We start from the raw sequence: 26740 nt of genomic DNA on the forward strand, positions 1-26740 counted from the left end.
CTTGGGATAAATGAGTGTTTGCTTCTCTCCAACACCAACTCTAACGACTAACTTGGAAAAGATTGTCTATGATCATTACAGCAGCTTAAACATGTGAATTGGCCACTGACTGGTATTTTGTTTTGTTCTGTTTTTTGAGACGGAGTCTTGCTCTGTCGCCCAGGCTGGAGTGCAGTGGTGCAATCTTGGCTCACTGCAACTTCTGCTTCCTGGGTTCAAGTGATTCTCCTGCCTCAGCTTCCTGAGTAGCTGGGATAACAGGCACCCACCACCATGCCCAGCTAATTTTTTGTATTTTTAGTAGAGACAGGGTTTCACCGTATTAGCCAGAATGGTCTAAACTTCCTGACCTTGTGATCCGCCTGCCTTGGCCTCCCAAAGTGCTGGGATTACAGGTGTGAGCCATTGTGCCCGGTCCACTCACTGGTATTTTTTAACCATAGTATTTCCTGTGCCTGAGCACAAATAAATAAATAAATATTAGGCATCAAACCAATAAACCATGTAGTCAACAATTTACAAAAATACATCTTTATTGTGTTCCAATGTTGTTGTGTTATACAGATACCTAGTTATATAAACTTGGTCTTCATGTTAAATATAAATTAAACACAAAAAACTAGAAACAAATCAGCAAAACCACCAGAAAATCCCTCTGAGCCATGAATCCTCATTAAAAATGTATAGTTGGGGTACCTGTAGCTGTAGGTTAAAGCAGGACTGCTTGAACTCAGGAGTTCAAGACCAGCCTGGATGATACAGCAAGATACCATCTCTTAAAAAAAAAAAAAAAAAAAAAAGGGCCAGGCACAGGGGCTCACACCTGTAATCCCAGCACTTTGGGAGGCTGAGGTGGGTGGATCACTTGAGGTCAGGAGTTTGAGACCAGCCCGGCCAACATGGTGAAACCCTGTCTCTACTAAAAATATAAAAATTAGCTGGGCGTGTTGGTGGGCGCCTGTAATCCCAGCTACTCTGTAGGCAGAGGCAGGAGAATCGCTTGAACCCAGGAGGCAGAGGTTGCAGTGAGCCGAGATTGCGCCATTGCACTCCAGTCTGGGCAATAAGAGTGAAACTCCGTCTCAAAAACAAAAAAGTACAGTGGGATGATGAAATTGTTTTCAATCACCACCCTCTGAAAACAGTTATTGGTAGCCAAATGTAAATGTTGAAAGCCACAGTAAAGACAAAAGCGACACAGAATAAAAGCATGGTGGGCCTCGCCATATCCAGGGGACTGCACAAGTCAGATGCTTGCTCCGACCCTCAGCAACCTATGTTGAGCAAAATAAACCATCAGGGGCTCCATTGTTAAGCCCCAGGTTACCTTCACCAGTACCTGCAGGGGAACACCCCAGAAGATGAGCCCATGGCTTCAGAACACACAGTTCAGAGGACCGGAAGATGCGGAACAGGTCCACTTCACTCCCCAAAGTCTCTCGCGGAGCCCTAACTCAATCACTCAGTGACCAAGAGCTGGCAATGTGTTGAATATTCACAACGCAGCAAAATGTACACTCAAACATGAGGCCCAGAAACTCTTGCTGAATTTCAAAATAGAAACGCTTGAATGTTAACCTCGGGAGAGGATATGTCATTGCGACTGCATGCCGAGTTGGACCTGTTTCTCCAACAGGTTTTGAGATCTAAGTCCACAAGGGGCCTGAGAGACAAGCTATCCTCCTAAGCGTCTCTCCAAGGGGTTTGAACACAGAGTCCACCATCCCTCCGCCTTTCACTGCCATCTTCAGCGATTCCAACGGCTTGAGGGAGGGTGTGGGAAGCACACAGGCCCCAAACCTGACAGAGAGCCGAGCCAAGCCCGGACGGTTTCCCTTCCTTACCAGGACACAGCTCCTCCCAGCAGTTCAGAAACTCAAGGGACAGTTCCTCTCGCGGGGCTGGAGGAGTCTGTGGACAGCCATCCCCGTCTTCGGGCAGGTGTGTGGGGCGGGTCAGTTCCGAGACTCCGAAGCCGTGGGGCTGCGGACCGTGGACATGAGGTGTGACTTGTAGGTCTTGCTCAGGCCAGTCATCCAGAACTTCAGCAGCTTGACGTTGTCCTCCTCGGACGCACCCAGGATGCTCAGCAGCTTCTGTGTGTCCTCTTTGGGTCGACTGTCCACCTTGGTGAACTTAAAAAGCACCTTCACTTTGCTGAAGAGAACGAAAACAAAACACTCAGACGCCACAGCCCAATCCCCCAAGCCCTGGTCACGGGGGCCCAGCGGGGGCGACGCGGCTTTGGCACCAGCAGGAGCTGTGCAGGCAGAGCTGGAATCCACATGCTCGGGGCAGTGGGCTCGGCTCCTGAACTGCTGAAAGGAGCTATGTCCCAGCAAGGAAGGGAAGCTGTCGGGGCTGGGCTCGGCCCTCGGCCCTCTGTCGGGTATGGGGCCTGTGCGCTTCCCACACCCTCCCTCAAGCTGTTGTCAAGATGCCAAGAAAGAAAGAAAAACCTTCCTTAACCTCACGGAAGACACTGGTTGCTCCTAAGCTTCACTGCCTGATTTTAAATCAAGACAATGTTTGATTAATAAATTTGACCAAAAAAATTACCAAGAATCGAGGCAGGAGGAAATAAATTTGCTTTAAAAAAAAAAAAAAAGAAGCAGTGGGGCCAGGTGCAGTGGCTCACACCTGTAATCCCAGCACTTTGGGAGGCCAAGGTGGGCGGATCACAAAGTCAGGAGTTCGAGACCAGCCTGGTCAACATGCTGAAACCCTGTCTCTACTAAAAATACAAAAATTAGCCAGGCATGGTGGTGGATGCCTGTAATCCCAGCTACTCAGGAGGCTGAGGCAGGAGAATCACTTGATCGCTTGAACCCGGGAGGCAGAGATTGTGGTGAGCCAAGATCATGCCAGTGCACTCCAGCCTGGGCAGTAAGAGTAAAGCTCTGACTCAAAAACAAACAAACAAACAAACAAACAAAAAAAACAAAAAAAAACAGCGGGGCATGGGTTACTGGGCTTTCAGGTTTTGAAGTTAATTGCACAGCAGATGACAGCTTCCATTACGAACCCTCCTGTGAGCTCAGAGCCCTTGCCCAAGACTCAACCGTTCTCTGAGGCAGGCGCCACCCCCACCTCCCCATGCAGGAGCCAGGGGCAGAGATGACGACCACTTCCCGAGGCCACCTTCCCGAGGCCACCGTGAAGTGACGGGCAGACCTGGAGTTGGAACCCCGCCCCCAACCTCTTCTCTCAGCTCCTCCCTCAGTGGCCATGGCCCAGCTCCTCTTTTGGAAACAGCTCCAGGTTTTCTCCAGGGTCACAAGCAAAGGGGCCTCGCCCACACTGTCGCTTACTTCATCCACTCCTCCTTGAGGCACACGAGGCACTGGTCCACCACATCCACAGACAGGTTTTGGTTGGTCAGAGCCGCTTCAATCTTATTCAGGATGGTGGGGCCGACTGGGAAGAAGGGCAGGGGCAGAGCAAGGGCAGGCGTCAGCGCGGGGCGGGAGCATCTTCTCACAAAAAGGACACTCTGCCTGGGGGCACCCACCTCGGTCTGCAGCTACAGGGCTCCCGCTGGTCACCACAAACTCGTACTTGCTGAGAGACTGGTCATCCTCACACCCCACAGGGTGGAGCGTGGAACGTGCGGCTGCATGGACCTCCACTATGACGGCAAACTCTGTAACAACACAAGGTCCGTGGCTCCTCACCTCCCCCGTGCTCCTCACCTCCCCCGCGCTCCTCACCTCCCGTGCGCTCGCCCACCACAGGCCCCACTCGGCTCATCTCAGGTCGGTGGGAAAGGCTGCCGGTGAAAAGGCTGGCCCAGATCAACACTTTGGTATTAAAAACCTTTCAGGTTATTTGTGTATAGTTAAGGGTTAACGTTTGCCTCAGTTAAACTAATAATTTATTATATTACAATAATCACAAAGTACTTTATATACATCAATTTACCTCTTACTAGGCAGCCCTGCGAGGGTGGTCTCACCATGACCCTATTCTACAGATGGGGAAACAGGCCTGGAGATGTTAAATAACCTGCTGGTAGTGGTAAGAATTTCAAGTCTGTTTGAAACCAGAGCCTGTGTTTCTAATGCTACCCAGAAAAAAGACACTGTCTTGCAGGGAGTCAGGACCCAGCCTGGGTGCTGATCGGGGGCTCAGGGCAGCTCCACTCAGACCACGCGTGAGTCAGCAGCTGCTGCGCACAGCTGTGCTGGAGGAAGTCACTGACGAGCCCCTGGGGGCTGCCCCCTGGATATCCCCCAAACCAAAAGACCAGGGGTTTGCTGAGCCCTGACCGCACCAGTGAAGGCCGGGAAGACTTCGGGCACATAGAGGAGGAAAAAGGCTGGAAGAGAGCAGAAGGCTGGACAGGGGAACAGTAGAAGAGTAAGGAGAGGACGGTGGGGCCCACAGAAGCAGGCGGCTCACGCCCAGCGTTCAGCAGGCCTCTGTCTCATGGGCACCCACTCACCAGGACAACCAGGATCCTCCAGCCAGGGACACATCCTCCCACCCCAGGATGGTGACCTGCAGCCCACTGACGACAGTCCCTGCCAGCCACCCTTCCCATCAGGTCCACTCACCCACTGCTGCCTGTGTGAAGACAGAACACGGAGGCCCAGAGCCATGGGGGAAGCTGGCCCTGCAATGAGGCCTCCTCTCCACAACCCATGACAGAGATCTGGTTCCACTCTGGGCCTGAGGCATGGGGACCCTCAGCGCAGGGCATGGCCCCACAGCCCATGGTGGCACGCACCTGAGGAGAGCACGTGGGGGGGGATCTGCACGTGTGGGCTGAGCCCCAGGAAGTTGCACCGATAGGCCTCCTCGTACTGGCTGCTGTACGGGATGATGCGGACGCAGCCCACGGGCAGCATAGTCTGAGGAGGACAACAGGACTCAGACCAAGGATGTGAGGAAGCCCTCAGCCCCAGCTGTCCATGCTCCATTACCCAAACCCCACACGCCTCCTGCAGCCCAGTCCAAGCCCTCCCTCCTGCCAGAGGAGTCCCCAGACTCTCAGCCCACTAGAGGGCGGAGGGGGGTGGTCCTCCACCACCAGGTCCCTAACTCTTGTCTGGACCGCCAGTCACACACCAGCTTGCACCGCCCCTGGCTCTGTGGTGTTAACTCTTATATTAATCTTTGCCTGCACAGATGTTTGTCTCTTACCACATCCCACAAAGAAGCTTTTTCCAAGACTGTGTCATATGCATTTTTGTTCTCTCTCAGGCCTAGGCACACTCATCCTTCTGATGATTTAAACATCATCAGGCCAGACCCGGGTCTCCACGCCCACTGTGCTCCAGGTGGAGACGGCGTGGTGCACGCGGTTCTGCGCTGGACGGTCGGTGCAGCTTAGCATCCCCACCCGACACCAGGCACCAGGCCAGTACTGCCCTGCACCGCACACCTAAGGAAAAGACGTTCTCACCCGAAGCACTTCAAAAGCTGACTGGACGAGGTCCACGTCTCCACTTTTCCAGATCACCTGGTTCCCCATGAGAACGTGCCAGGCCAGCATGCGGAAAGATGGAGCACCCAGGACCTAAACAAGAGAGTGCAGGGCTTTCGGCGTGACTAGCAGAAATGGTTTTTCTCTCCCTTCCCATTAAGTTATTTATTTGCATGTTCATAAAACTTTGTAGAGCAAAGACAGGGCTCAGGAAAAAGCCACTCATCTTCTCAGGGAGGCAGGTGCCCAGCCAACCCACAGGGCATGGGGGTGGATTCCCAGGCTTTGTCTTTCCTGACCGGGTTCCACTCTTGCTAAGAGTCCACTGGCAAAGCTTATTTCAGGGCACGCCTGCACCTGCCTGCAGAAACACCTCGAAACAGCTCCAGTTGTTTGGAAGGCCGGTCATTTGCAAGCAGAAGCATGGGAAGCATTATTAATGACTCACGGTGTGGAACAATGGTCATAACCACAGACCTGTAGCACCAAGATCAAATCATCCCTGATGGAAAGCTTGGCCAAGACTGGCCCAGTGCTTCCAGGCTGGTGACACAGTGCCAGGATCCCCAGCCCAGGATGCCCAGCCCAGGGTTAAAGGGGCAGAGACAGAAGCTCCAGGTTTGCACTGAAACTCGATTTCAAAGCTCTGGCTCCAAGATCTTTCTCCCAATTTTGTTTTTAAAAATTTGCAGCAAAAAAATGTTAACCTTCTGCAATATTCACCTTCTCTCTACAGACACTTTCTGCTGAACCATTTGAAAGCAAGCTATAGGGCCCTCGACATGGCAGCACCCAGGAGAACAAGGGCATCTCCACAGCTGAGACCATGACTGCAGCCAGGAGGGCCCGGATGGATGCACCTGATATCCAGCCGCGTGCTCAAGCCCGGGGCACCTGCCTGCTTGACGGCTGCTGTTCTTTGGATCCAGGAGCTACTACAGGACCATGATTGTTTTTCGTTGCCATGTCCTTTTTCTTTCTTTCTCTTTCCTTCCTTTTCTTTTCCTTTCTTTCCTTCCTCCCTGCTCTTTCTCTCTCCTTCCTTCCTTCCTTCTTTTTCTTTCTTTTTTTTGAGACGGAGTCTCGCTCTGTCGCCCAGGCTGGAGTGCAGTGGTGCAATCTCGGCTCACTGCAAGCTCTGCCTCCTGGGTTCACGTCATTCTCTGGCCTCAGCCTCCCGAGTAGCTGGGACTACAGGCGCCCGCCACCACGCCCAGCTAATTTTGTTTTCGTATTTTTAGTAGAGACAGGGTTTCACCTTGTTAGCCAGGATGGTCTCCATCTCCTGACCTTGTGATCCGCCTGCCTCGGCCTCCCAAAGTGCTGGGATTACAGGAGTGAGCCACCGCGCCCAGCCCCTTTTTCTTTCTATTTTTTTGAGATGGAGTCTTGCTCTGTCACCTAGGCTGGAGTGCAGTGGTACGATCTCAGCTCACTGCAAGCTCCACCTCCCGGGTTTACGCCACTCTTCTGCCTCAGTCTTCAGAGTAGCTGGGACTACAGGCGCCTGCCACCACGCCCAGCTAAATTTTTGTATTTTTAGTATAGATGGGGTTTCACCGTGTTAGCCAGGATAGTCTCGACCTCCTGACCTCATGATCCGCCCACCTCAGCCTCACAAAGTGCTGGGATTACAGGCGTGAGCCACCACACCCGGCCTGTCCTTACTCTTTAACCTAGAACAGCCTCTCCCCACACCCCATTATTAACTTCCGTGACACTGACACCTTAGGAAAGTCCAGCCTGCTGTCTCATGGCTTCTAAGAAGACAAACACAGCTTTGAAACACAGTGTGAGAGAGAGACCACAATACCACGTTTCACCAAACCCCAACAGCCTCAACGCAGTCCCACCTCCAGAGGAATTCCAGAGCCCTTCCAACCTTCATCGACATAAGCAATGGACAAGGAAGGTTTCAGCCGAATGCAGGATTTTGATGGAATGAGTGTTTTCATCCAGAAGCCCCAAGGACATCTGCCATGAAATCAGTCTCACTCCATTTTCCAAAACAAGTAACTCTCTTCTGATGAATCAGTGCTCATTGGAAAAACACACACAGGAGAATCTTGTAAGAAGGCAGCCTGCCCTTGTAATCCAGCAACCCGCACCCCTCTCTCCCGGCATCTGACTCGCTATACCCGGAGGCAACGCTGTTAGATTCTGTCATGTCTGGCAGGCACACATGTACATACATCACCCTAAACACACACTGCCTATTTCTTCTAATTAATCATATTCCATGGTTTGGCTGCTGTTTACTACTATGGTTTGTATGCAGGTTCTCTCTTTTTTTTTTTTTTTTTGAGATGGAATCTCACTCTGTCACCCAGGCTGGAGTACAGTGGCGCAATCTCGGCTCACTGCAACATTTGCCTCCCAGGTTCAAGTGATTCTCCTGCCTCAGCCTCCCGAGTAGCTGGGACTACAGGTGCACACCACCATGGCCAGCTAATTTTTATATTTTAGTAGAGATGGGGTTTCACTATGTTGGCCAGGCTGGTCTCGATCTCCTGACCTCGTGATCCGCCCCCCTCGGCCTCACAAAGTGCTGGGATTACAAGTGTGAGCCATCGCACCCAGCCAAGAATGACCATGACTTTCAATGGGCAGGGTCCAGGCTGCATCCAAACCAATTATGGTGCTGTTCAATGCCTTTAGGAGGTTCTTAGAGGATTAGAGGACCATGGGATGCCAACTATGTGGGCTTTTCTTTGAAGATACTTAGGTCATCATTGAAAGGTGAGCACTGATCCTAGGGCTAATACCCCCGACGCCCCGTGCCCCCAGCCACCCACCGAGGAGGCTGTCAGTCACTTCCTGCAGGGTTTTGAAGATGCAGGGTCCAGAGGCAAGGCGTGTGGGCAGGGACGGCTGGGCTCTCCTCCCGAGTTCCTGATGTGCTTTGCCCCTGCTGCCTACCTGCCTCATGTGCCGGAGGGACTTGAAGACTGGCAGCTTCCGGGGCTGCCAGCTCCCACAGCCTGAGAGAGAGGAGGACTCTGCTGTGCCCTGGGTCAGCTCCCGCCCTTCTACACCCTCCGTCAACACAGGGGCTTTCTCTTCCTCTTCAGCCTCAGAGTTGTCCCAGCTTTCTGATTCCTCTTCTAAATCTGCAAGACAGACAACACGGACAGTTACAAATACAAACAGTCTTGTCCCCTGACTTCAGCCCAAGGCACATGGTGGGCTGAGCCAGTCAGTGTAGATTCCTGGCTGCGGCCAGGTCCCATGCTCCCTGCTGCTCTGGGAGCCCTGGGGTGGGAGGGAGGGCTCAGTTGCTGTCTACTTAGCCCAGGGCACCACACATCTCTCTTAGAAGCACCTACAGAAAGACCGTCAGCTGTTCTTTGCTGGTGAGAAAACTCAAACCAGTGAGAAAAACGCCAACAGTGTGTCTACGGAGCACACCCAGTCGGCCACAGTTCTTGAGGATCTACACATTGTTTCTTTTTTTTCCACTTTTTTTTTTGAGACGGAATCTTGCTCTGTCGCCCAGGCTGGAATGCAATGGCACCATCTCGGCTCACTGCGACCTCTGCCTCCCGGGTTCAAGTGATTCTTCTGCCTCAGCCTCCTGAGTAGCTGGGACTATAGGCGCTTGCCACCACACCTAGCTAATTTTTGTATTTTTAGTAGAGACAGGATTTCACCATATCTGCCAGGCTGGTCTCGAACTTCTGACCTCATGATCCGCCTGCCTCGGCCTCCCAATCCACTTTTATTTTAGATTGAGGGCGTACGTGTGCGGCTGTTACAAGGGTATGCTGCGTGGTGCTAAAGTTTGGGCTTCTATGAATCCTGTCACCCAGACAGTGAACCACAGGAAGTAATATGCCCAGATAGTATCCGATAGAAAGTATTTCAGCCCTTGCTCCCCTCCCTACCTCCCTCCCTCCCTCCTTCTGGAGTCCCCAGTGTCTACTATTCCCATCTTCTTTGAGACACGGTCTGGCTCTGTTGCCCAGGCTGGAATGCAGTGGCACGATCGCGGCTCACTGCAGCCTCAATCTTCTGGGATCAAGTGATCCTCCCAATGAAGCCTTCCAAGTAGCTGGGACTACAGGCATGTGCCACCACGCCCAGCTACTTTTCATATTTTTTGTGGAGGCTGGACCTCCCTATGTTGCTCAGGCTGGTCTCAAACTCCTGAGTTCAAGCAATCCGCCTGTCTCGGTCTCCCAAGTGCTGGGATTCCAGGCATGCACCAGTGCCCAACTTCACTCTTCTTTATGGCTGCATCCAACATCATTTCATTTAGTCCTCTCAGCTGTTCTGACGTCAGCACTATTATCTCCATTTCGCAGATGAAGAAATGAGTATTTGCCATTTCAATGAATCTTCATGGAGCCCTCACAAATGACGACATCTCCATTTCATATCACGAGACCCAAAGGGAAGGGTGCACGTGAGAAGCAGAGCCAGGATGCGAAGCCAGGTCTGTCTGAGGCCCTGAGCCCGAAACCCCACACTTCGCATGCCCAGCACACCTGCGTTTCCAGCTCTCACAAAGGCTTCGACAGACCCAGCTCTTTGTGCTAAAAAGCTCACCAAGACACTGCCCTTGCCATTTGCACCTGCCTAGAAACATGACTGGCACTATAATAAATGGCTCCAGGGCCAGCCAACCCACAGGGCATGGGAGTGGATTCCCAGGCTTTGTCTTTCCTGACCGGGTTCCACTCTTGCTAAGAGTCCACTGGCAAAGCTTATTTGAGGGCACGCCTGCACTTGCCTGCAGAAACACCTCGGAATAGCTCCAGCTGTTTGGAAGGCCGGTCATTTGCAAGCAGAAGCATGGGAAGCATTATTAATGACTCACGGTGTGCAACAATGGTCGTAACCACAGATCTGTTGCACCAAGATCAAATCATCCCTGATGGAAAGCTTGGCCAAGACTGGCCCAGTGCTTCTGGGCTGGCGACACAGTGCCAGGATCCCCAGACACAGGACCCAGAGCCCCAGATCAGGAATCTGGGGAAGCTCAGGCACCTGGGAGGTCAGGGAACCACTGCCCTTGATGGAAAACTTGGGTCCAACCAGGCCAAGCACTTGGCTATCACAAAATCGGGACGAGAAGCCTTCAATCAGCCAGTTCTCTCTAGGGACAGCCCACCTGTGAATTTTCCCCACCTAGCTGGGGAACAGATTCTTTCACACAGCGGTCAAGGCAAATGAGACAGGAAATCACAACCATCACACCGAGATCAGAGGGTGAGCTCCCCGAAGGCTCCTCCTGGGCTGATTCAGAGCCGCATTTCCCTCCCTCAGCTCTTCCTGCCAGGAGAGCAGAGAGCTGGTACCGCCCCACGGCCATCTGGGCCAAGGCCCCGGCAACAGCACCCCGCCTCACCAGCGAGCTTCTCCATCTGGACCAAGGTGTCCTCGGTCGGAGCACCTTCCAGGAGCTTCTCGGTCAGCCGGCTGCCACACGCCTTCAGGAGCCTGGAGAACACAGCGCCAGCTATGAGCCTTCTCGCCAAAGGACAAAGCAAACCTGACGCTCACCCAGCCCCTGATCCTACCAGTTTAAGGAAAACATGGGTATAAAAGAACACCACCAGGGCACAAGCAGCCAGATCCCGCATGCAGGCAGTTCCATAAGCCAATGACTAAGGTCCTTCAAAAGACAGATGGGAGGAACCTGGACAGGAGGGGATGCAAGGGGGAGCTGTTCTAAACCAGAGAGACTTGGGGTGCTGCTCCGATGCCAGCGCAGTCACTTGTGAGACAAAAGGGAAACTGCACAAAGGCCTGCAGCCTGGAGAACACTCAGGAGTCTGTCCATTTTGTTGGACATGATCACGGTATTATGATCATATTTATGGCTGGAACGATACAACTCAGATTTGCTTTAAAAAAAAAAAATGGGCCAGGCGCGGTGGCTCACGCCTGTAATCTCAGCACTCTGGAAGGCTGAGGCGGGTGGATCACATGAGATCAGGAGTTTGCAAACAGCCTGGCCAACATGGTGAAACCCCGTCTCTACCAAAAATAGAAAAATTGGCTGGATGTGGTGGCAGTCGCCTGTAGTCCCACCTACTTGGGAGCTGAGGCAGGAGAATAACTTGAACCCAAGAAGAAGCGAGTTCCACCTCAGTAACTTTTCTTTTTTTTTTTTTTTTTTTTTTTTTTGAGACAGAGTCTTGCTCTGTCGCCCAGGCTGGGGTGCAGTGGCCGGATCTCAGCTCACTGCAAGCTCCGCCTCCCGGGTTTAGACCATTCTCCTGCCTCAGCCTCCCGAGTAGCTGGGACTACAGGCGCCCGCCACCTCGCCCGGCTAGTTTTTTGTATTTTTTAGTAGAGACGGGGTTTCACCGTGTTAGCCAGGATGGTCTCGATCTCCTGACCTCGTGATCCGCCCGTCTCGGCCTCCCATAGTGCTGGGATTACAGGCTTGAGCCACCGCGCCCGGCCAACCTCAGTAACTTTTCTGCACACTCAGGGGAAGAGGCCCAGAGAACAAGGACTCTCGGCCCAGATCTGTGCTCACTGACAAGTGCCCACAGGCCAGCGCTCCTCGCAGAGGCAGCAAGAAAACTCGGCTAAGCACTATTCTCCCAAATCTGTGGCAGAACAGATACAAGCCAACCAATGTATCGTGACTGCTCTACACTAACGGATATGCCAAAAGCGGAGGCGCCCGTTACCAGGCAAAGGAGGTGTGCAGGCACGCCCACAAGTTGTCATCACTTGTCAGCGATGTCAGCGAGCGGGCGGCATTGCCGTTCCTCTGGTGTAGGAATGGCGTGAAGGCTGTGTTCATCCTCTGAGCACGCTGTGGGCATCCAAACTGCTCTGCCTCAAACACCTGAAATGCAAAGGGAAGGGACGGCCTCTTTTAGCCAAAGCTGCCAGCAGCCCAGACCCCCATTCATTCACAGCCACCTCCAGGACCTGACTCCTGGAGGCTCAGTCCCACTGCACTCTCTCCGTGCAGAGCACACACGGTGCCACCAGTCCAATCGTTCCCAACAGCATAGCTCCGCCCCCGGCTAGATCAGGAGCCACCTGAGCACAGGAATCAGTTGAGCTTCTCCTGTCCCCTTCCTAATGAGCGACCCAAGGCACCCGGGGGGATTCTCGTGAGTGGCCATCTGTGCTGCTCCCCACCTGTCTCCGCCTCCCCTTCTGGGTACACTATTTGGCTAACGCACACGTGACTGGCTCTGGCCAACAAGCTGAGAGAAACAAGGCTCCTAGCACCGTCCATGCTTCTGGAGGGCAGAAGGAGCAACATTTTTTCTTTTTCTTTCTTTTTTTATTTTTGAGATGGAGTCTCACTCTGTCACCCAGGCTGGAGTGCAGTGGTGCGATCTCAGCTCACTGCAACCTCCACCTCTCGGGTTCAAGCGTTTCTCCTGCCTCAGCCTCCCAAGTAGCTGGGATTACGGGCATGTGCCACCATGCCCAGCTAATTTTGTATTTTTAGAAGAGAGGGGTTTCTCCATGTTGGTCAAGCTGGTCTCAAACTCCCGACCTCAGGTGATCTGCCCACTTCAGCCTCCCAAAGTGCTGGGATTACAGGCGTAAGCCACCGCACCCAGCCTAGGGGCGACATTTTCATACAGCTACCACTCTGCCTGCCAGGACAATCACAGGAAGCAGAGCCCCGCTCTCCTGGAAAGCACACAGCATGAGCAAGAAACAGGCCCTGTGGCTTGAAGGTGCTGAAATCCGGAGGCTGTTTGTTACCAGAGCATGACCTGGCCTGGCCTGAGCCGCAGCTCCACAGCTCCACCGAGCCTACGTTCGGTGGTGCAACTCAATGGGATTAATAGACATCCCTGAGACAAAGGCCAGAGGAAACAAAGATACCAGAGGTCTGACTGCAGCAAAGAAACCAGAGCTCAGCTAGAACCAGGACAGCGGGGGCAGGAGAGACCAGTAAAGCAGGCAGGATGGCCTGGGAGGCTCCTCACCACGACCTCCAGCCCTGAAGCCGAGAGACTACAATTCACACAGTGCAGCGGCTGCAAGCAGAGAGGAAGACGCCACCCGGGCTCCAGGCTTTAACCTCAGCACAGAGCGACTCCTGCAGTGCAGGGGCCCCTGCCACCCTGGCATCTCGCCTCTGCATTCACCTTGAGCGCCTTGCCCTGGAGCTCATCGATGATTCCCCGGACCTTCCCCAGCAGGAAGGGCCAGGAGTTGATGAGGTAGATCCGGTCCATCATGATGGTGATGATGCTGTACCAGCGCTGGAAGCCCCTGGCCAGGCTGTCCTTGATGAAGAAGGTGTGGCTGAACACAAAGCCGTGCTGCTCATCTCCGAAGAAGATGGGGCCTTCGCGGCCAGGGCAGACCTGGAGGGACACCAGCGACTCAGATAGCCCTTTCCTCACTTAGTTGTACCAAATCAAAGCCTCTTCTTCAGACTTTTCAGTCAGCTGGCACAAATCAGCCAGCGTTAATAACAGGGGAGAGTGGCACGGTGGGGACCATGAGAGCTAAAGACTGTCCTCTTCTGCTCCTGTGGTCAGGGTGCCAACGCCACTTGTCATCGTGGACTGCAAGGGCCAGCAACAAGGTTCACCGCTTTTTTCCCACCTTGAGCCATAAATAACTCCCATGCATATGTCACACCTCTCCCAGACTCAAATGTACCAGCTTACTCACCCGGAGCATGCAGAAGAACCAGCAGGTCAAAGCAGCCACTGCACTCTCCCTGCACTGAAATCTGCACATTTTATTCTTTTTTTGGGGGGGGAGGGAGGCAGTATGGAGTCTCGCTTGTCGCCCAGGCTGGAGTGCAGTGGCGTGATCTCGGCCCATTGCAACCTCCGTCTCCTGGGTTCAAGTAATTCTCCTGCCTCAGCTTCAAGAGTAGCTGAGATTCCAAGTGTGTGCCACCACGCCTGGCTAATTTTTTTGTATTTTTATGAGACAGGGGGTTTCACCATGTTGGCCAGGCTGGTCTTGAACTCCTGACCTCAGGTGATCTGCCCACCTCAGCCTCCCAAAGTACTGGGATTACAGGAGTGGGCCACCACGCCCGGCCCCACATACTTTCTTCTTCTAAGAGGACTTCGGTCCCTCCTCACAACATACTTACTCTTCCTTAACACACAATTCTAAGACATGCTGAGCTGCCTGCTAGCAGACCAGAGGTAGCAAATTAAAAGGAGAAGACAGCTGAGGGCAGGCACACAGCCACACTGAATGAGAACAGCAAGGGAGCTCGGTGTGTCTGACTGGGTGGAAACTGATAACAAGGAAGTTTAGTAACTGAACGACGAATTCTTTTTTTTTTTTGAGATGGAATTTCGCTCTGTTGCCCAGGCTGCAGTGCAGTGGCGCAATCTCGGCTCACTGCAAGCTCCACGTCCTGGGTTCACACCATTCTCCTGCCTCAGTCTTCAGAGTAGCTGGGACTACAGGTGCCTGCCACCATGCCCAGCTGATTTTTTGTATTTTTAGTAGAGACGGGGTTTCACCATGTTAGCCAGGATGGTCTTGATCTCCTGACCTTGTGATCTGCCCGCCTCGGCCTCCCAAAGTGCTGAGGTTACAGGAGTGAGCCACCACACCCGGCCGACGAATTCTTTGTAACAGACAAAGACCTAAGAGCTAAGGGTCAAGAGCAACAGCAGCAGCGACGTAATTTAGGAACAAATCATCCACACCTCAGCAGGCTGAGAGCAGCAGGGGACCATCACCGAGACTTGGAATGAGGACTGAGATAATAAAAAAAAGGTGATGTTGATGCAATGAACCACCTAACCAAAAATGCTTCCTATCTTAGGAATACATCCATCAAGAATGGACACACAGGGCTGGGCGTGGCGGCTCACACCTGTAATCCCAGTGCTTTGGGAGGATGAGCCAGAGGATTGCTTGAGTTTGAGACCAAACTGGGCAACATAGTGAGACCTCATCTCTACAAAAAAATTTTTAAAAGGCTGGGCACAGTGGCTCCCATCTGTAATCCCAGCATTTTGGGAGGCCGAGGCAGGCGAATCACAAGGTCAGGAGTTCGAGACCAGCTTGGCCAATACGGTGAAACCTCGTCTCTACTAAAAATACAAAAAATTAGCCGGGCATGGTGGCGCACGCCTGTAGTCCCAGCTATTCAGGAGGCTGAGGCAGAAGAAGCACTTGAACCTGGAGTGGAGGTTGCAGTGAGATTGCACCACTGCACTCCAGCCTGGGCGACAGAGTGAGACTCTGTCTTAACAGAAACAACAAAAAATCCCCAGCTGAGCATGGTGGCACACACCAGTGGTCCCAGCCACCTGGGAGGCTGAGGCTGGAGGATCGCTTGAGCCCAGGAGTTTGAGGTTGCAGTGAACCATGACGGCGCCACTGCACTCCAGCCTGGACGACAGGGCGAGACCCTGCCACAAAAGAAGGAAAAAAGAAAACACTAATAATAAAAGGACAAATAATAAAAGTTTGGTGCTTAAAGTGCAAAAGCTAGCACCCATTCAGAAAATGCTCGGCAAGTCCAACATGACTTCTTCTGCAATTTTGGACAACGGAGGCATCCTGTACCCTGTGCTGTGCTGATCTGCGGGTCTGCCCTTAGAGAGGACCAGTGCCCGCCTCCCTGTGCAGTGCTGACTCCGAGCCCATCCAGAGCACCTGGGAGCATGTGGGCTCCCACAGAGACAGGTTCTGTGATCGCGAGGCTCACCTCACAGCTCAGGCTCCGGACACAGGCCTGGCGGACGATGCTGAAGAGCTGGGGGTGGCTGGGGTGCTGGTGGCTGACGTATTTAATGGAGGTCTCTTTATCATGGCTGATATACCCCGGGTGCCCTGCAGCAAGTGACCGGCAGCCCTGTCCATGAAAAGGAAAAGTAAATCTGTTAGTTGGAAAGCAGGGCAACAAACTCTTAGGTTTATGCAAATCTGAGCTTGGAAAACTCAAGCTATTTTTGTATAAAAATAATTGGCTTCCAGATTTATACTTATCTGAAGATTTAAATGTTTCCTAAAGAGGAAAACAGAACACAGCGATCACAGAGATTGCCAGAGGCTGTTCCCAACAGATACTTGCTGAGCGCTTACGAAGCAGACAACATGAAAAGGGCCCTGCATGCTCCATCTCATTCAATCCCAAGTGCCACCCTCTGAGATAACGTCTGTGAGAAGCCCCATTCTACAGAAGACAAAACTGAGGCTGAGGTGAGAAGCAGCTGGCCGGAGGGTGAGGGGCTCTGTGGTGGTAGCATTACCCACTGCCCCCCAGCCTCTGTCATTGGCTCTGAAATAACACCTGGAAGGGGCCTCAGCACAGGCGAGAGGCCTAATAAAGAACAGGCCGGGCACCAAGCTCCAGGATGTTGGTGTGGCAGCTCACCCCGGCAGCCCCACTGCCTCGCTGCCCCACTGCAGCCACCGTCACTCCGGTGCTGAGGCTGCACGCCCTGGAGCTGCCCCGACCCCAAGACTGCGTGGCAGTGCGTCAGGCAAGCCCCTCCCCACAATGTCACAGGATTCCTCCAAGGGCAACCCCAACACCAGCTCAAGGACGCCCCAGCGGCCTGGCAGTGCCCTCCTTCCCCGGTCTGAGGTGCTCCCCACCCCCCATTCCTCACAGGCGTTTCCAGCAATGGACGCAGCTCTCACACGTCCTCTGCTTCTGCAGCGGAACCAAAAGAACAAGCTTGGGTTCCTGTTTGCACTGCAGTGACAGGTCCGACACTCAGCCCTGATTTCGGGCCCTGACCCAGGTCTTCCACACAAACAAGTGGCCCACGGGGGAAAACTCACACTCATTCCCAAGAGATCGAGAGCTGATGGAGTGACCCGCCGAGAACACTGGGGGTCCTGGGAGCAGGAAACTCCGCTGGGAGCAGGAAACTCCGCTGGGAACAGGGGTCTTTGGGGACCTGCCTCCAGGACAGGCTGGAGTGTGTGAATACAAACATGAAGGCCATGGCAGGGAGGCAGAGTGGGTTAAAGAAGTTAACACAGGCGGGGCAAGATGGTTCACGCCTGTAATCCCAGCACTTTGGGAGGCCAAGGCAAGTGGATCACCTGAGGTCAGGAGTTCAAGACCAGCCTGCCCAATATGGTGAAACCCCATCTCTACTAAAGACACAAAATTAGCCAGGCGTGGTGGCAGCCACGTGTAATCCCAGTACTCAGGAGGTTGAGGCAGGAGAATTGCTTGAACCTGGGAGGCGGAGGTTGCAGTGAGCCATGATCATACCATGGCACTCCAGCGTGGGCAACAAGAGCAAAACTCTGTCTCAAAAACAAACAAACAAACAAAAGCTACAGTCAGGACAAGCAGAAGGAACTGAAGGGCCCCTGAGAAGCAGTCTGTGTCACCCTGGGAGGCTCCATCCACTGCTCTCAGGTCCTCCCGTCCATCCCACACCTACTGCAGGGATCGCAAAACGAAGACCCCAAAGACACTTGCCTCGCACATGTCCGACTTTTTGGGCCCTGGGCTGCTGGACTCAACGCTGGCCCCCTCTGCGGGGCTGTGTGCACGCATCCGACTGCTCATCTGAATGCCGCCTTCCTCTTCCTCCGCCTGCTCGCCCTGGCCAGGACTGTCCTCATTCCCAGCCCCTTGGGGAAGTGGGGCGTGCAGGACCTCCGTGCAGAAGAGAGTGCGGGGGCCGTGGAGCTCACAGAAGTGGCAGAGAGCCACGATGGCATTCATGGTGCCTTGGAGACTGCGAGAGGCCTGCGGAGGACAGGGGACATGTCAGCTCACCAATGCCTATTCACCCCATGAAACCTCCCCAGCCCCTCTGGAGCACAGGGAGCACCTGGGTGCCATGGTTGCCTGCCCAGGAGAGGCCACCCGCCAGTTCCCCATCCCCTTGCTTTGCCCCAGTGCTGCACTGGATGCAGGCGAGAGGAGAGGAACAGAGACAGGATCTTCCCACCGGAGTCACAGGAAACAGGGGAGGGGACGATGTGGACCAGTGATAGCACAGCTGGAGTTGTGACAGAGCCAGAGTCGAAAAGCCAATGGCACAGGGAAGGAATGTCCTCGAGTGACATGAACTGCAGCCAAACATGGCAAACCCCGTGGGAACAAACAGATAAAAGGCCACGGGGAGAGGGTCCTCCACCCAATACATATCTGCTGGGCACCTGCTCCGTGTGAGGCGAGGCACTAGGTGACACAACGCTTCCCTCCGCAGCTTACCTCCTGCAGGGGGTGGGGGGCGGACACAGGAAAACTGCTTCCTGCGAGAGGCCCGCGTGGGGAATGACCAGAGGAGCCTGGAAGGACTGGCTTACGGGCCAAGCAAGAGATGAAGGGCAGGGTGGGTGCTGTACTGCCGGAGGGGCATGTAGGGTCCGGTGTTTGGAGAGGAGCAGCAGACAGGGTGGAGGCTTTAGGAAGCAGATCTTACAGCTCCTCCAGGCCACCAAAAGACCCTGGATATGTTATCAGAGACTGGGGAGGCTTTGGGGGTTCTGATGAGACATGAGAGAATGTGAATTTCACTTGAAAATGTTCAGTCATGCCCATGTGCAGAAAAGATGGCGGGGGCCAGGGTGGAGGTGGGGAACAAGCTGAGGCACCCTGCTGACTGATCTGAACAGGAAGGGACAGTGGCCCGGGCCAGGGTGGCAGATGGTGAAGCGGCACAGTGCGGGTGGGGGTGCAGAGTGCAGAGGAGGAGTGAGCAGGGGAGGAAAGGAGGCTCAGTGAGTGCCTGCGAAGCCTTCACGGGGACGGGCCACTGCAGCAGAGCCAAGCGCTGCTGTCAGGGATGGCACATGGGACCTCTGTGGAGTACAGCCCTTGCAGGCTCAGAGGTGGAGAAGGGAGGACAGCTAGCCAAGGTGACCAAGCTCAGGCAGTGAGGCCAGAAGGGAGCTCCAGGGTCACCCCAGTGACCAGGTGAACAAACTACTTTAGCAAGGTGGGACTGGAATGTCACATGGCCTTAAAAAGGAAGGAAACCCTGCCAGAGCTATGGCACGGCTGAACCTGGAGGACATTACGCCAAGTGATCTACAGTGGTCACAAACAGATAAACACTGTAGGATTCCACTTAAATATGAGGTACCTAGAGCCCTCAAAGCCACAGAGACAGAGAGCGGAATGGCGGCTGCCAGGGGCGGAGAGGGAAGAGCAGGGCACAGTTCTAGAGATGGAAGGTGGCGATGGCTGCACAGCACTGTGAACATACTTCATGCCACGGCACTGCACGCCCAACGGTGGTTCAAATGGCGCATTTTAGGTCATGTATTATTTCACCACAATCTTTTAAAAAGGGGGAATGGTAACCTGCAGAACAATGATGAGGTCAAAGGTGACCTTAACACAGTTTCCGGTGGAGAAAAAGCTCACAGGAGTGGGTAGAAAGAGCCCTTTGGAGAGTTTCTGTGGCAGAGCCAGCAACGGGACACCTGGTGCGGACATGGAGTCAAGGGAAGCCCCAAGCTTGGCCACAGTATGGCTGGGATGCTGGCGGAGCCATGCAAAGGCCAAGGGCAGCTACAGGCACAAAGTCTGAGGGACACCACGCACACACTGCAGAGGGCTGGCCGCGGCGGCATCCATATACCTTCCTAACGGATGCAGGAAAGCCAGAGAAGGCTTTACAATGGGGGTGTGTCATGGGGTTCTGACAGGCAGAGAAGTTCGGGAAACGAGACCGCAGAAGCAAAGGTGCACAGTGGGGACAGCCACAGCCAACAGCCTAACATGTGACACAGCCTGACACATGCAGCCAGACCCACACTGTCCATATGGTGGCCACAGCCATGTGTGACAACTTAAATTTAAAATGTAAATTAGCTAGGAGAGGCCGGCACAGTGGCTCACGCCTGTAATCCCAGCACTTTGGGAGGCCAAGGTGGGTGGATCACTTGAGGTCAGGAGTTTGAGACCAGCCTGGCCGAAGCGGTGAAACCCTGTCTCTACTAAGAATACAAAAATTAGCCAGGCGTGGTGGTGTGCACTGGTAGTCCCAGCTACTCAGGAGGCTGAGGCATGAGAGTCACTTGAACCCAGGAGGCAAGGTTGCAGTGAGCCGAGATCGCATCACTGAACTGGAGCCTGGGCAACAAACTGAGACTTGGTCTCAAAAAAAACCCCCAAAACAACAAAAACAAAACAAATTAAAACAAAAAACTTAGCTGGGCGTGTTGGCAGGCACCTATAAACCCAGCTACTTGGGAGGCTGAGGGAGGAGAATTGCTTGAACCTGGGAGGTGGAGGTTGCAGTGAGCCAAGATCACATCACTGCACTCCAGGCTTTATGACAGAGCGAGACTCCGTCTCAAAAAAAAAAAAAAAAATGTAGCCTGGAGTGGAGGCGCACGCTTGTAGTCCCAACTACTTGGGAGGCCAAGGCAGGAGAATCGCTTGAACCTGGGAGGTGGAGGTTGCAGTGAGCTGAGATTGTACTACTACACTCCAGTCTGGGCAACAGAGTGAATGAGACTTCATCTCAAAAAAATTAAATAAAAGGCCAGGTGTGGTTGTTCATGCCTGTAATCCCACACTTTGGGAGGCCGAGGTGGGCAGATCACTTGAGGTCAGGAGTTCGAGACCAGCCTGGCCAACATGGCAAAACCCCATTTCTACTAAAAGTACAAAAAAATTAGCCAGGCATGGTGGCGCACACCTGTAGTCCCAGCTACTCAAGAGGCTGAGGCAGGTGAATTGCTTGAACCCAGGGGGTGAAGGTTGCAGTGAGACAAGACTGTGCAACTGCACTCCAGCCTGGGAGACAGCGAGACTCCATCTCAAAAAAAATAAATAAATAAAATAAAATAAATAAATACATTAATAGGACAAAAGTTCAGCCCTTCTGTCTCACTGGCCATGTCCTGAGTGTTTGCTAGGCACACGCAACTCATGTCACCCCTCTGAACAGCCCAGGTCACAGAATATTTCTGCCTTCACAGAAAGCCCCATTGGTCAGTCAGACTTGCTTGGGATGATGAAGAATCATGTAAGTTTCTGAATGTTTGACTGAGTAGTGGACACTGGCCAGGACTCAAAGCCTCTTCTCTTCTGGGGAGCCCCCACCCCCATTACGGATCCAAAAGTCAGATGTTCTGTCTTCACTCCTGACAGGCAGGCTGTGGACACAAACAAGACATGGCCTGCCAAAACTGCTAACTCTAGGAAGAAGCGAAGTCAGAATGTGCACAGTGTGGGGGGCGGGGGGGGCCGCCATCAGCCTCCCTGCCAGTGGCCCATGCCTGGAACTATTTCTCCAGCGTGCCCATGAATGCTGCCACCCACCTGACGTTTCTGCAGTTGGCTGCTCAGCTGGCACGAGCTGCTCCAGCACCTGTCCTCCTCCCTGAGATACAGCTGAGCACGAGTGGTCACACTGGGAACGGCAGAGGCAGACAGAAAACAGACATTTGAAGAGAACCTTAGCTGGGCTGGCAGTGAGGCAGGTGTGGGAGTCAGAGATAGAGACCCTGAGTATGGCCGGCAGGGAACGCAGGGCTGGTGCTCTGTAGGTGCACTCTGAGAGGGAGGCAGGCAGGCAGCGGGAGAGGAGACGTACAGCATTTAACAGACAGCAGAACTTCTAGCTGGAAGGCCCTGAGGACTCAGCAAAGATGCAGGCTGCAGGACAGGAGAGGGCAGGGCTGGGGACAAAGGTCAGGAATGCTCCACACACCTTCACCTGGCTCACTCCTCACCACTCGGCCTCCACTTGCAGGTCCCCTGCTCAGAGGACCCCCTGCCAGCCCACCAGAAGAGTTCCCCTCTACCCCTCCATCCTCCCCGGCCCTGCTTTGAGTCATAGTGCTCCTCATCGCAGAACTGCGCCTCCAAAGTGCCTTCCTGACACACAGGAGGCACCAAATTCACGTGTTAAATGAGAGGACTGAGAAGTTGCCCTCGGAAAGATGAGAGCTGTTGCCAAGAAAGGGACAGAATCTAGAGGCGGCAGAGGTTCAGGAGCCACAGCTGTGGGGTAGGCCGGAGCCCGAGTCTAGTGGCACAGGAACCAAACAGACGGAGTTTCAATAAAGGGCCCACAGGGCTCACTATGGTGAGTGGCTTAACAATCTACTGCTCAAGAGGAGATGGGGCAACCACTGATGGAATAAGGGGTAGCAGGACCCAAAGGAAAGGTAAAGGCATTAAATCCCGAAAAAGGAGGCCACGCCTTCCTCTGAGAGGCATCAGGGAAGAGAAACAAGGTTCCTTCTAGCAAGACATGCACAGGACAGCAAGCCTGGGCCAAGTCTCAGCCCACCTGCAGAGCACCCACACTAACCTGACATTCAGCAGAATCACACTTCCACCGTCCACACCAGACCAGCACACACGAGGCTGCAGCCAAATGGGTCAGGCATGGTGGCGGCAGACATCCTTGAAGACCTGGCGTTTTCTAGGTAAGAGAAAAAAAAAAAAGAGCTAATTCTAAGATTAGAGGCCTTCGTAGCATGAAAAATAATGGGAGTAGTTTACAGCCAGTCTCAAGTAAGTATATCTCCGATGAGGATGTAGACACTCCCCAGGGTTCTGAATGGCTTAGCAGGCCTCTCATCTTCTGAGCAGGAGCTGATATTTTAGATGACTCTTGCACCTCTGAAGCACTCTAACCCAGTATTTGATCAAGGATCTCTGTATTTATTTTTTCAGAGATAGGGTCTTGAGGCCAGCTCAGTGGCTCATGCTTGTAATCCCAATACTTTGGGAGGCCAAGGCAGGAGGATTGCTTCAGCCCATGAGTTCGAGATCAGCCTGGGTAACAAAGTGAGACCCTGTCTCTGCAAAAAAAATTTTTTAAAAATTAGCCGGGCCGGGCGCGGTGGCTCACGCCTGTAATCCCAGCACTTTGAGAGGCCCAGGCAGGCGGATCACGAGGTCAGGAGATCAAGACCATCCTGGCTAACACAGTGAAACCCCGTCTCTACTAAAAATACAAAACAAAATCATCCAGGCATGGTGGCAGGCACCTGTAGTCCCAGCCACTCGGGAGGTTGAGGCAGGAGAGTGGCGTGAATCCGGGAGGCAGAGCTTGCAGTGAGCCAAGATCATGCCACTGCACTCCAGCCTGGGCGACAGAGCGAGACTCCATCTCAAAAAAAAAAAATTAGCCGGGCATGCCTCTAGTCCAAGCTACTTGGGGGACTAAGTTGGGAGGGTCACTTGAGCCTGGGAGGTCAAGGCTGCAGTGAGCCGTGACTTTATCACTCCAGCCTGGATGACTGAGCAAGTCCCCATCTTTCTTTTTTTTCCCTTTTTTAAGACCAAGTTTCACTCTTATCGCCCAGGCTGGAGTGCAATGGCGCGATCTCAGCTCACTGCAACCTCTGCCTCCTGGGTTTAAGTGATTCTCCTGTCTCAGCCTCCCGAGTAGCTGGGATTACAGGTGCCTGCCACCATGCCTAGCTAATTTTGTATTTTAGTAGAGACAGGGTTTCACCATGTTGGCCAGGCTGGTCTCAAACTCCCGACTTCAGGTGATCCACCCACCTTGGCCTTCCTAAGTGCTAGGATTATAGGCGTGAGCCATTGCACCCAGCCAAGTCCCCATCTTTCTTACTCTTGGTTATAAGGGTGTGCTCTGGCAGCATCTATATCACACCAACTTACCTTTCAGGCCATAGGCCTGGCAGTTTCCTTCTCAAGCAGGAGAGGGAAACCAGAGGCAATGTTGACAAGCCACTTCCCAGCATTCAGCACCAACATGGGCTATTCTTTTTTATTTTTTATTTTTGTGGCAGGGTCTCATTCTGTTGCCTAGGCTACAGTACAGTGCTGTAATCTCGGATCACTGCCACCTACGCCTCCCAGGTTCAAGCGATTCTCCTGCCTCAGCTTCCCGAGTAGCTGGAATTAGAGCCACGCGCCACCAGGCCCAGCCAATTTTTGTATTTTTAGTAGAGATGGGGTTTCGCCATGTTGGCCAGGCTGGTCTTGAACTCCTGACCTCAGGTAATTCTCCCGCCTCAGCCTCCCAAAGTGCTGGGATTACAGGCGTGAGCCACCATGTCAGGTCAAAACATAGGCTACTCTTATTCGTTTTTCCTTTTAATGAAAAGCACTCGCTAGGCTCGGTGGTTTAAGCCTGTAATCCAAGCACTTTGGGAGGCCAATGGGGGGATCACCTGAGGTCAGGAGTTCGTGACCAGCCAGGTCAACATGGTGAAACCCTGTATCTACTAAAAATACAAAAATTGCCGGGTGCGGCGGCTCATGCTTGTAAACCCAGCATTTTGGGAGGCCAAGGCAGGCAGACCATGAGGTCAGGAGTTCGAGACCAGCCTGGCCAACATGCTGAAACCCCATCTCTACTAGAAATACAGAAATTTGCCAGGCATGGTGGTGGGTGCCTGTAATCCCAGCTACTTGGGAGGCTGAGGTAGGAGAACTGCTTGAACCTGGGAGACGGAGGTTGTAGTGAGCCAAGATCGCACCACTGCACTCCAGCCTGGGCAACAAGAGCAAAACTCCATTTCAAAAAATACAAAATACAAAATATAAAAATTAGCCAGGCCTTGTGGCGCATGCCTATAGTGCCAGTTACTCAGGAGGCTGAGGCAGGAGAATCGCTTGAACTTGGAAGCAGAGGTGGCAGTGAGCCGAGATCGCACCACCGCACTCCAGCCTGCGTGACAGAGTGAGATTCTGTCTCAAAAAAAAAAAAAGAAAAAGAAAAAAGCACTTGTCAGACAAGAGCTCCGACTCTGACTCCATGGATCACGCACGCCAGAGACCCAGGCAGCCCCTGAAAGAGAGGGAGATGCCCTAGAGAACATTTAGCTTTGCGGTCACTGGGGCCTACCCTCACCAGCCAGGTGACACCAAATGTTACTAGACCTCTCTGAATACCACCCAAGAGCTGAGAAACAGACGCCTCTCAAGATTTGCATTACACATGGAATCAGAATTCTGGGCAGCGTGAGGTCATTCTTTACTCACTGGTCAATCCCAATCTCTAGGAGGTGTTTGCTTAAGAAAACAAACTGATTTGAATATGTCTCACGAGTCTGTTTCCAGCAAGCTTTCCAGAACCCACAGGGGAAGCCGAAATCCCCTGGGTGACAGTCTCTTCATCATCACACCCAAAGACAGTATTCAAATTCCCTGATGTGGTAGAGTGTCTGTCCATGTCCTCCTCCCACAATAGCTGAGTCCCAGACCTGGACAGTGACCTCACCACCACCCGTGGTGCGCCCTGACCCTGGCCCATTTCACCCCTACTTCCTATGCTCTTCTCATAGCACCGCGGAGAATTAGAGGCCACTAAGTAAGGGCACTGTAGATAAACAAGGCACTATAACGGATCTTAACCAGCAGTGGACACACAGCTTCTAAAACTAGTCTCCCACTGGGGAGCCTCATTAAGTCAGCAGCTGGGATCCCAACAAGCCCAGGGTGAAAAGTTCTGCAGGGGATGACTGCCAGCTCAGACCCACTCTCACTGTGGCTCTATTTCCACCGTTTCCCTGGATTTCCATTCACAGAGCTCCCTGACATAGGACACTAGAAGGGCAAACAGTGTCACCTGCCACTATTACTCAATTACTTGATGACCACGGTGATAATCTGGCACTAAACTGGTTGTGGCCAAAGCCTGGAGAGCCAGAACCTACTTCCAGCAAGTTCCTCCTTGCCCTGCGTCCCCATTTGAAGAGACTGCTGCTAACCACACCTTGGACGTCAATCCACAAGCCAATCCATTCTTTCCAGGTGACAAGGACGCATCTGACAGTACTCTCCACTGGAGAGAAGCGCGGTCTTCCACCCTCCCTGGAGGACACGGTGCTACCCTATTAGCTTATCAGAGGACCCTCCTGAACGCCAAACTGAGAGAAGAGGAAATCACACACCCTCTCCTCCAGAACGAAGACAAAACCTGGGAGAAGGAAAAGGAAACAGTCCCGTTTCATGGCAAGATCAAATGAGACTAAATCAACGACCCTAACCCGGGGTTTGAACCCAGGTCACAGTCCTCATCCCCAGAAACTTGGTTAATGGGCGTGCCCCCAACCTATCTTCAAATCTCAGGGTCTCGGCGACGCCCTGGACTCTGGCCCTAAACCCTCCCCCATTACTGGTCCACCTGGGACCAACGCAAACTCGGACATGCCCCTCCGCCAAACCCTCAGACCCCCGCCGACCTGCTCCCCGAATCGAGGCCCGCGGGACACCTGGACTCGGCAGCCGGGGTCCCGCTCCGGGTCTCAGCCCCGCCCCTGACTGCGCTGGGTAGGTGGTCGCTGCGGGTCCCAGACAGGCGGGATCACACACAGAGCCCCCGAGCCCACGGCCGGAACGTCAGCCGGGGTGGCGAGGCTCTCAAGCCCCGGTTCGGGCTCTCGGGGAGCTGGCAGAACCAAGAGTTACCACACTCACTCGCGGCCCCACATCCCCGCCGAGACCCTGGCGCGTGACTCTCT

The 26740-nt window shown here is 53.4% G+C and overlaps 1 protein-coding gene across 16 annotated transcripts; it reads right to left on the reverse strand.

Annotated features, from left to right (window-relative positions):
* Window positions 1-515: 515 nt before the first annotated feature.
* On the reverse strand, window positions 516-26740 carry FLCN (folliculin). Of its 16 annotated transcripts, none has more exons than XM_077968613.1 (15): window positions 26697-26740; window positions 22606-22719; window positions 21609-21699; window positions 17799-18071; window positions 17144-17620; window positions 16062-16208; window positions 13510-13731; window positions 12076-12236; window positions 10779-10870; window positions 8348-8538; window positions 5408-5521; window positions 4730-4853; window positions 3512-3643; window positions 3312-3417; window positions 516-2157 (listed from the first exon to the last, which is right to left on the reverse strand). In XM_077968613.1, the coding sequence occupies exons 5-15, from the start codon at window positions 17147-17149 to the stop codon at window positions 1956-1958; spliced, it is 1497 nt and encodes a 498-aa protein (XP_077824739.1). In that variant the 5' UTR covers window positions 17150-17620; window positions 17799-18071; window positions 21609-21699; window positions 22606-22719; window positions 26697-26740; the 3' UTR covers window positions 516-1955.

This window comes from Macaca mulatta, chromosome 16 (genome assembly GCF_049350105.2).
Source record: "Macaca mulatta isolate MMU2019108-1 chromosome 16, T2T-MMU8v2.0, whole genome shotgun sequence".
NCBI classification, from domain to species: Eukaryota; Metazoa; Chordata; class Mammalia; order Primates; family Cercopithecidae; genus Macaca; species Macaca mulatta.

What these genes read in the sequence shown, in the direction of transcription:
- FLCN (XM_015118671.3), bottom strand. Translation starts at nt 18,047, where the DNA reads ATGAATGCCATCGTGGCTCTCTGCCACTTCTGTGAGCTCCACGGCCCC. An exon ending in CCAGATGGAGAAGCTCGCTG is followed by an intron (nt 8,539 to 10,778) that starts GTGAGGCGGGGT and finishes TCTGTCTTGCAG; the next exon opens with ATTTAGAAGAGGAATCAGAA. An exon ending in CCCCCACGTGCTCTCCTCAG is followed by an intron (nt 3,644 to 4,729) that starts GTGCGTGCCACC and finishes GTGTTGTTACAG; the next exon opens with AGTTTGCCGTCATAGTGGAG.